Below are 10,522 nucleotides of genomic sequence, written 5' to 3' on the forward strand. Positions count from 1 at the left end.
GTCAGGGGAGAAATAGTATGGTTAAAGGCAATGCAAATTGAACAGGAGACTCATGTTTAAGTTGAGGAAAAATGAGGAGAAAGACATAGTGATTTGTGTGAAAAAGACTAGAGGACTAGGGCCAAAATTAAAACCCTTAGAGCTGAATTTTAAACTAAATGTACAAAGTAATTTGAAGCAAAGCTAGTGGAGCAAAATGTAACAAAGAGTCCAAATTGTGCCTTTTCATAAGCAAAGGTCATGAACCAGTGGCATTTTCTTTGAAATAGGAACCCTATAGGAAATCTAAGATCAATGCTGGATGTAGATTTACTTGCATTAAACATGCTGATTCTACACTATTTTTGAAAGGTTAAGAAAACATGTGAGGAGCCCAATACAATGAAAAGTGTTTGCATGATTTCTTTTTTGAACCTGAATAGGTTGAAGCAAACCCTAGACAGAATCTGTAAGATGATAGTTGTAGCAGACACAGATGGCATCCCACCCATATCCTCTCACCTTTACCATCTTGATTCATACTTGTGAACTTCAAACTGCCAGCTCTTAAATTTATGTGTGGGTTTTTTTTTTTTTTTTGGCCCTTGGGGCTTGTTTTGCAGCTAGGTAGCAGACCAGGAATTATAGGCAATTAATAGCTCCCAGGACAGCTACATGTAAAAGAATGAAATTACAACACTCCCTAACACCATACACAAAAATAAACTCAAAATGGATTAAAGACCTAAATGTAAGGCCACACACTATCAAACTCTTAGAGGAAAACATAGGAAGAACACTCTATGACATAAATCACAGCAAGATCCTTTTTGACCCACCTCCTAGAGAAATGGAAATAAAAACAAAAATAAACAAATGGGATCTAATGAAACTTCAAAGCTTTTGCACAGCAAAGGAAACCATAAACAAGACCAAAAGACAACCCTCAGAATGGGAGAAAATATTTGCAAATGAAGCAACTGACAAAGGATTAATCTCTAAAATATACAAGCAGCTCATGCAGCTCAATATCAAAAAAACAAACAATCCAATCCAAAAATGGGCAGAAGACCTAAACAGACATTTCTCCAAAGAAGACATACAGATTGCCAACAGACACTTGAAGAAATGCTCAACATCATTAATCATTAGAGAAATGCAAATCAAAACTACAATGAGATACCATCTCACACCAGTCAGAATGGCCATCATCAAAAAATCTACAAACAATAAATACTGGAGAGGGTGTGGAGAAAAGGGGACCCTCTTGCACTGTTGGTGGGAACGGAAATTGATACAGTCACTATGGAGAACAGTATGGAGGTTCCTTAAAAAACTAAAAATAGAACTACCATACGACCCAGCAATCCCAATACTAGCCATATACCCTGAGAAAACCGTAATTCAAAAAGAGTCATGAGCCACAATGTTCATTGCAGCTCTATTTACAATAGCCCGGAGATGGAAACAACCTAAGTGTCCATCAATAGATGAATGGATAAAGAAGATGTGGCACATATATACAATGGAATATTGCTCGGCCATAAAAAGAAACGAAATTGAGTTATTTGTAGTGAGGTGGATGGACCTAGAGTCAGTCATACAGAGTGAAGTAAGTCAGAAAGTGAAAAACAAATACCGTGTGCTAACACATATATATATGGAATCTAAAAAAAAAAAAATTCTTCTGAAGAACCTAGAGGCAGGACAGGAATAAAGAAGCAGATGTAGAGAATGGGCTTGAGGACATGGGGAGTGGGAAAGGTAAGCTGGGACAAAGTGAGAGAGTGGCATGGACATGTATACACTACCAAATGTAAAATAGATAGCTAGTGGGAAGCAGCCACATAGCACAGGGAGATCAGCTCAGTGCTTTGTGACCACTTGGCGGGGAGGAATAGGGAGGGTGGGAGGGAGATGCATGAGGGAGGAGATATGGGGATATATGTATATGTATAGCTGAGTCACTTTGTTATAAAGCAGAAACTAACACACCATTGTAAAGCAATTATACTCCAATAAAGATGTTAAAAAAAAAAGCATGCTAAGTGGTAAATTTTGCAATCTAATTTTATATTTAATATTTCAAAAATCTCCCTGTAACCAAAGGCTACCCCCATTAGAACAGTGGTAAGGATTCAGGTGTTATTATATCTCACTGATTCCTTATTTACAGGATATTAGAGAATATAAAATATGCTTCATCAGAGAAGGAAATGAATGCTTATTGTTGCGCCATTGACAAGCTGAGAACCTTGGGGTCAGAGCAATCAAGAACATCTACCTGTCACATACTAATGGTAAGTGTGTGTAAAATGTAAGAGGAAGGAAGATTTTTCCTAACCCTATAGCTTTCATTATATTCACTTATCTGTCCTTTATATCTTTGATTAATTCCATTTAGGGGCACATAGATGTTTTCACAGACAGTTTATTTTGATACACAAAATGGAAAAACAAAGGACCCTTTTTCATTTTGCTTAAGCTTTAACTTCTTATTGAAGAAACTCACCTGGAATAAGCTGTACAATAGTGAGTACATTTTGTACAAGTATCAAATGAAAGAGCCCGTTACCAAGGCTGATATGTTGAGAAATGTAATACAGATGTATAAGAATCACTTCTATGAGATCCTCAGGAAAGCCTCTGAGCATTTGGAGCTGGTCTTTGGCCTTGACATGAAGGAAGTGGATCCCAACAGAAATACTTATGTCCTTGTCAATAAACTGGAACTAAGCTATGATGCAAAGCCAAGTGATGACAGAGAGGTTCCCAAGACTGGTGTGCTGATGACTGTTCTGGGCGTGATCTTCACGAAGGGCAACTGCGCCACTGAGGAGCAAGTCTGGGAATTGCTGAATATAATGGGGCTGTATGCTGGGAGGAATAACTTCATCTGTGGGGAGCCCAAGAAGCTCATCGCCAAAGATTTAGTGCAGGAAAGGTACCTGGAGTATTGCCAGGTGGCCAACACTGATCCTCCGTGCTATGAGTTTCTGTGGGGCCGGAGAGCCCACGCTAAAACCGGCAAGATGAAAGTGCTGGAGGTTCTGGCCAAAATCCATGATACGGTCCCCACTGCCTTCCCATCCTGGTATGAAGAGGCTTTGAGAGATGAGGGAGAGAGAGCCCAAGCCAGGGCTGCAGCCAGGGCTGGCACTGCTGCCCTGGCCAGTGTGCGCTCCAGGGCCAGAGCCAGCAGTTTTTTCTGCCCTGAGTGAAGGCTGAGGAAGGTTATTTAACTACATGTTCAAATAGAACAGCTAATGTTCTCATTAGTGGAAGGCTGGGGCAGGGCTGGAGAAAACAGAGTATATAACATATTTGTGCTCCTTTTCTATGTAGTAACTTGGATAAATTTGCCTAAATGTTGCTCCTTTTAGTAGAAAGTTTAAGTAGCTTCAGAGTCTGAGTTTATGAATGATGTAAATCAGACATTTATTGATGTTTATGAGGTTTAAGAGTAAGAGTTTTACTATTTTATAGAATTGGGAAATTTTCCATCTCAGTTATTTGGAACAAGATAACATGTCATTGGGTTAGGCATTTCCTTGGAAATGTGAAAAGAAATCAGCAGTAAAATGGTTGGGATCAAGAGATAGAGGAAAAAGTAAAAGGCGATAAATTTTTACATTCCCTTATCACGTTTAGTCTGTTGTTCTGTAAAATTAAGAGATATATACTTGGATGTGCATACTTTATTCAAGAATGTAGAATTAATTACATCATAAGAAATTAGACCTCTTGCACACTGTCTCATCTATTTCTCAAACATTCCATGAGCATCTGCTCTTTGGCAGGCTCTGGGCTACTACTGGGAATGTCAGGAAAAACAAGACCAACTGTGCCCATAGAATTTTAGAGCCTAGGAACAGCTGTAAAGTAAGGAAGATAATGAGATACACCCTAAGACCTAAGGACAGGTCAAAAGGAGGAGAGGACATAGGAGGATCCAGAAGTGAGCAGTCAAGTGTAAATGCCCTGAGGCCAGTGGGTTTGGGAAATGGCATGTCCTTCAGTGTGAGTCAGTGCTGTGGTAAGCTGGGAGGCGGGTCAGATGAGGCTGTGGGAGTGGTGGGCAAGGGCCAGACCCTCAGAAGGTGTGCCCAGAGTTGAGAGACGAAAGCCTGAAATGGAAAACTTCTAGCAGTTACGTTTGAGTCATGGATAAACCAGAGAAAGTTCTCCACCTGGGATAAGAATGGAAGGTGACCTACATCCTTTCCAGTGCCCTTTTCCCAGTGCAGTTGAGCACAGCACATGAACTATGTGTTTTATGCTCATCATCCCCAGGGAATTTCTGAGAAATAGGGGTGATCATCTATGACATGCGTGTGGTCAGAAGCCACCATGCTAGCAATCTTTACTGGCCTGGGAGAGACAGAGTCCACTACCTTTGAAGTTCATCTTATTTAGGTTGTCTTGTGTGTAATTTGGCAAACTCCAGGTTAGGGCTAGATTTTTTTTTTTTTTTTTGGGCTAGATTTTTAATGGGACTGAAATAAATGAAAATAGAGGTGGTTTGAATGGAAGGACAGTTGGAAGGGATGGAAGGAGTTGGTGCTTGACACAAATTCTGGAATCCCTAAGTTCCACCTGGGGAAGATTCCCCTAGACACACAATAAATAACATAACCTCAAAAACTTATGTAGTAAGTAATTTAGTTTGACTTGCTAAGCATCATGTTAGCTAATATGTTATGCCATATCATAGGGTGCCCCATATTCTCTGATATCTCTTGGATTAAAAAAATCATAGAGCAGATTTTGGTAGGGTCTGGGGTCAAAATAATAATAGTAATAACTGTGAATCATGAAAAGACTCAATACTTGCCAGACGCTGTGCCTGGTGCTTTCATACATTACATACATCCCAGGAGTCCTACACAGCAGGGCTTATCAAACTCACTTCATAGGAAAGCCTCACAGAGCTTCGCAATTTTCCTGACTTCACATGGCTCATGAGTGTCAGAACTGGGACTAGACCTCTGGTCTGAATTCATTTAGGGCTCTCACTGTTCCACTCCTTGAATAAAGCAGTTGCTCTGTCTCTTAATTCAGTTCTACTCTCAACACTCCACAATGTCTTTTAGGCAATGAAATGAAGGACCCTGTTGCCAATGTACTAACGCCAGGTATAATAAGTAAAAATTGAAATGAGAATTGAAAACAATTCAGGATAGGCTGTGAGCTTAATTTACCTAAGCTCCTCCTGTCCCTACCCCCAGAGATCCTTGAGATCTGACTCTGCCCTAATCCAGCACTTCCAGAAATATATCACTGTTGGCCTGGGTCTTCCTCCTGTCACAATCTAGATCCTGACCTGCTGTCTAGTTTCCTTTCTTAAGGCTGCTGTCTGCTCCCAGTGGGAAAAAAAGCCCCGAATCACCTGCCTCTCCCCTGATTTAGAGCCTCCCAATCCCCAGAGATGTCCCCTGTCTGTCCCATCCTTGACTATGGAATCCCTCTGATAACAATAGCCCCGTCCATGTGGTTGTTTACTTTGGCTGTGAAGTTTAGACGTCTGCTCATCTGCTCTGGGCCCTTCCCCTACACTCAAAGTTTTTTCCAAATTGGCTTGTGAGTAGAGTCTGGTTCGGCACAGGATCTACGGGTTATTGGAAGATAACCCTGAAGTTAGGGAAGAGATTTTAGAAAGCAGATGAGGTTAGTAAGAAAGGAGAATTTAACCTGGGATTTATTTGAGACTTACCACTGAATCCATACCCTGAAGAATGAGCTTAACTAAGTGGCCAAGAACCAAAGCTTCTTTCTTTCCTAAGTGGTAGATGAGGAAGGATCAAGGAAATCGCTGTGTCACAACCATCTGCAGAGGCTGGATTCCTAAGAACTCAGGTTTTTAGGAGGATTTAGTATTTTTCTATTGCTGACAAACAAATTGCCATAAATCAAGGGACTTACAACAACACATATTTATTATCTCACATTTATGTAGATGGGATATATGGGTTGGCTATGCTGTTTTCTTTGTTCAGGGCTACACAAAGCCCAAATCAAGCTGTCGGAGACTGGGTTCTCATTGGTAGGTGCTGAGAAGAACTGCATTCCACTCTTACTCAGGTTGCTCTCAGAATCCAGTTCTATGAAGAATTCAGTTCTTTGTGGTTATAAGACTGAGGCCGTTTCCTTGCAGACTGTCAGCTGGAGATGCCATAGTTCCTCTAGGCCTTCCTTCAGTCCTTGCAAATGGGCCCCTGCTTCTGAAACAGCACATTGAATCTGTCTCTTGTGGAAACTCTCCTACTTTCCCCTCTGCTGCATCTCTCTTCTGCATCCAGCCAGAGAAAAGTTCTCTGCTTGTAAGGGCTCATGTTGTTTGACTGGGACCACCCAGATAATTCAGTATAACCTCCCTATTTTAAGGTCCATTCCATAATTTTAATTACATACACTAGGTGCCTTTGGCTATGTAACATGACATATTCACAAATTTCAGAGATAAAGCTATGGGCATTATATGGAATGACTATTGAGTCTACCACTGAGGTAGAAAATGTCTCCTTGGTGGAGATGCCAGCTTTAATAAGAAAAAGAAATTGACCATCATTTTCCTGAGTCTTGTCTGTATCTGCACCAGAGGAAAACCCTGCTTTTCCAGTGTGCCTAGAGACATCTGTACAAGTGTTCAGGCATGTTCAACAGGTGGTGAATAGCAGAGACTCACAACTATGATTTTTTTATGCAGCAGAAGGAAGAAGAAAAATCTCAGTGTATTGAGATTATACAGGTTACTGAAAAGGTCAGTGTAGAACGGTGCTAAGAATGAAGAAGGGTGCACCCTCCCTGCTGAGATTTATGGGATCCTTTTGAAAGCTGAGGTGACCCTGTATTTGAAAAACACAGGTCACATACTGGCACTAGAAAAAGTTGTTGAATTGCAAGGAAATTTGACCTTCCCAGAAAATCCTCCAGGAATGACGAGGGCTAATGTCATAACAAATTTTAATAGTTGCTCTTTTTTGAGCAACTACTGTGTGACAGTTAATGGGAACGTATACAAGTGCTCATTCACTTCGTGTCCTACTCTCCATCCTTGTAGTTCATATGGAGACTACACGCGCAACCACTTGTAGTTAAGAAGGGTCATGTGATTATCCATAACACTGAAATATGAGCAGAAGCATGCTTGTCACCTCCAGACCCAGGTATTTGAGAACCAGTATGTCAACTCCATGCTTCTTGTTTCATTCAGCAGCAAACGTGGAGAGCCTGTGTTGAGATGTGGAAGCTCATGAGGGAAGCAGCCTAGATCCCTGAGTCACCTGACAGTGTAGACACCACCTCCTGCCAGCACCCATCAGATTTTATGTGCATAAGAAATAACATTTTGTTATGTTAAGCCATTCAGAAATCAGACTTCTCCTATCACATCTCATAAAAAACTTTATCTGAATAATGCATACCTACTCTTTCTGTTATTTTTATTTAAATATCTTAACCAAAAAGGAAATAGGACATATATTCTTGTTTCCAAAACATTCTAACAATAGGAAGAAATCCCAATTACTCTTCCTTACCATGTTCCTCCAAAATTCATCCTTGCCCAGAGGTAACTGCATTAAAAATTCTTCTGTGTAGTATTTTAGCATTTATTCCAGGCCTAGTCTTACATACCTGTGCTAGAAATATACAGTGAGTTTTTAAAATACATGCATAACACTATTGTTCTGACTTTTGCCCTTGTCACTGAATAAAATGAATGCAGGATCTTTCCATGAGAACATATATAGATCGTGTCGCTCTTTTAACTACTCCCTAGAATTCTAAAGTGTGTATGTGTTGTAATTAATTTAACCATTCTCTTCCTGACAGACACACAAGTTGTTTCTCATTTGCTGCTATGATTAATAGAACTGACATCAACATCATCGAACATCAATTCTCGGGCAAATGTGCATGTTTTATCATAGGAAAGATGTACAAAAGTGCAATTAGATTAAAGTGGAAGGAGTGTGATGATAGTAAATTTTTATGAATATTGGTGATATTCTGTTCCAAGAATGCTATACTAAATTATCTTCTCACATATTTATGTATGTGAATAAATTAAGCTCTCATTGGTATTTTATCAAACTTTTAAATTTTGGTCAAACTTTTGATTGAAAATATATCATCTCACTGTTATTTTAATTTGTATTTCCCTATTTTCTAAATAGATTGAGCAGAAAATTAATTTAGTCCTTCACCCATATAAAGCAAAGTTTCTTCAGTGATATCTTAAGTACCACGATTGCCCTAGGTGCATGCTTTAAGAATTCTGACATGTCAAGTAAATGTTCCCTTTACTTTGAGAAGCAAGGATTTGTCAGAATGATCAGGTGCCAGGAAACGAGCCTGGACGGGAAAACATCACTAAGTGAGGGACAACAGGAGGATATTGGGAGGGGTGATGGGGGGATGGGGGGAGTAATTTCCAGAATCCATGAGAGAGATCAAATATTGAAACAAGTCCAGAGAGCCTAGGGCAGCTGGAAGTCAGGGACCTGTATTCAGACTTCAGCAAAAGACGGAAAAGGTACAAGGAGGAGAGAAGGTGGAGAATCTGGTGGAGGGTACTGGACAGCTTACATGGAAAGGCTAGGGAATCTCTGGATCATCATTACCACCCTGAAGTTGTAGAGTGGTCTGAGTGGGAAGGTCTGCTGGATCAAAGTACCAGAGGCACGCCTGATACCCCACTCTCCCTTAGAATGCCCCTACCCAACGTCAGGAAGTGTATAGCTAGCTGACCTGTGTCATCCGCCAAGTGACGTTATTGATGGATTCTGGGGGGATACATCTCTTCACTACTCTGGTGGTTCCGTGCACCCTTGCCAGTGTACCAGGGCCGAGAGCTGTCTTGATGCCTGAAGGAGACAACTATTTCTCCCCATGTATGTGGCCCTCCTACTGCTGAGGCTGAAGCTATGCAAGTGGATGGAATTGGTTGGTGATCCAGGTCAGGTTTTAACTGGGCAAGTATTACTAATGAGTAGAAGGGGGTGTGCAGCTGCAAGGAGGGGGAAACTGGAGGAGGAATTCCCTAAGGCTAATTACCTCAGTGACTCTGGGAATAAAGGGCTGAGTATAAACATGCCTTGAAAAACAACTCAGGTGTTATCCCCAGCTTGGACTGCCTCCATGGTTCCTGATTTCTTTGCACACCAGAGGGCAGAAGTACTTTGGCTCTGTTTGGTGGTCTGTGTTGCTACCAGTTACTGACTGGAGTAGGGGGCTGGTCCACAATGCAAACATTTACAGGGTAGATGGAGAACCATGTAGTTTGTGTAGTTCCTTGTTAAATGGACTGGGGATGACAGATATATGTGGAATCCAAGGCTATATCTCTCTTATTGTAATAACTCTTATGGTTTAACTTGATTGAATTAAAATTAAAAAAAGAAAATTCTGTGCCAGCCATTCCTGAAATCATCACAGTGATCTGTAGTAAATATAGTAAAATCAAACTCTGAAGTGAGGACAGTGGACCAGCCTGTCAGTTTCAGGCTGGCCGATGGAGGAAGCCCAGGCCCTAACAAAATTAAAGGTGAGGACTCTGAATGAGGTCAGAGGGACCAGCCATTCCAGAACAGAAGGTGCCACCATACAGAGGCCCATCCCTATTGTCAGCCTTGGGAAGCTCCAGAAAGGGTGGCTGGAAATGGCTTCCCTTGAATTCTATCTCTGGTGTCTAAGGGATGTGAACACTTTGATCTGAGGTGGGCAGCATCAGGTCAGCAGAGGGAAGAGTTCCTGTCTTGCTTGGAGTTTAGGTAAGGTCCCTGATTTTGTTTGAGGGGACCCCGCACCCCAGAAGAGTGGACCCCAGGGCCTCACCCCTGCTTTCAGTCCTGGCAAGTTCTGTGCAGGGATTTCCTAAAGTAGTGCCTTCTGCATTTCCCCTCTGGGGACTCAGAAAGTTGGGGGCATTGGACCTGAGTGTCAGCTCAATGGAGAGTGGGTCCCAGGCACTAACAGAAGTGAACATGAGAATTCTGTTTGATTTCTGAAGGAACCCCAGAACATGTGGGCAGCAGAGTGGCCTGCTCCTGGTGTCAGCTCTGGGAAACCCCGGTATGGCTGTGAGGCTCAAGAAGTCCCTTCACCTCACCCTTTGAAACCTGGAGAATGATATATGGAGGACCTTGGTTTCAGTCTAGTTAACCAGAGGGAGGATACACAGAATCAGCCAGGAGTTTTAAAAAAAAAAAAAAACCCTATGTGAATTCCAAGGGAATCCCCACCCGTAGGACAAAGTCGAACCCATAGAACCCCGCCCCCTCGCCCCATGTCAGTCCTGGGAGACCCCAGGCAAAGCTGGCTGGAAGTGGTGCACTCTGATATCTGCCTTGGGGTCTCAGGGAAGTGAAGGCATAGGTCTGAGGGGAGCGGTGTCTTGTACGCTAAGGGAGGCACTCTGGGCTCTGCCTGGAATTACAGGAAAGATCCTGAGTTAGATGTGAGGGTACTGCCCGTTGCAGACTAGAGAGGCTCCCCGAGAGCCCCGCTCCTGCTATCAGCCCTAAAGAAACCAAGCAGGAAT

General features: G+C 42.0%; 1 protein-coding gene across 1 annotated transcript in view; it reads left to right on the forward strand.

The window, feature by feature from the left end:
• Positions 1-3,200, forward strand: part of LOC103077592 (melanoma-associated antigen B10-like) — a 46,067-nt gene extending 42,867 nt beyond the window's left edge. Inside the window, exon 2 of the mRNA XM_007448106.1 lies at positions 2,484-3,200. Coding sequence (XP_007448168.1) covers positions 2,484-3,200 — 717 coding nt within the window. The remainder of the gene's footprint in view (positions 1-2,483) is intronic.
• The last annotated feature ends 7,322 nt before the right edge of the window (positions 3,201-10,522 follow it).

Source organism: Lipotes vexillifer, unplaced genomic scaffold, assembly GCF_000442215.2.
Source record: "Lipotes vexillifer unplaced genomic scaffold, Lipotes_vexillifer_v1.1 scaffold435, whole genome shotgun sequence".
In the NCBI taxonomy this organism is placed as follows: domain Eukaryota; kingdom Metazoa; phylum Chordata; class Mammalia; order Artiodactyla; family Lipotidae; genus Lipotes; species Lipotes vexillifer.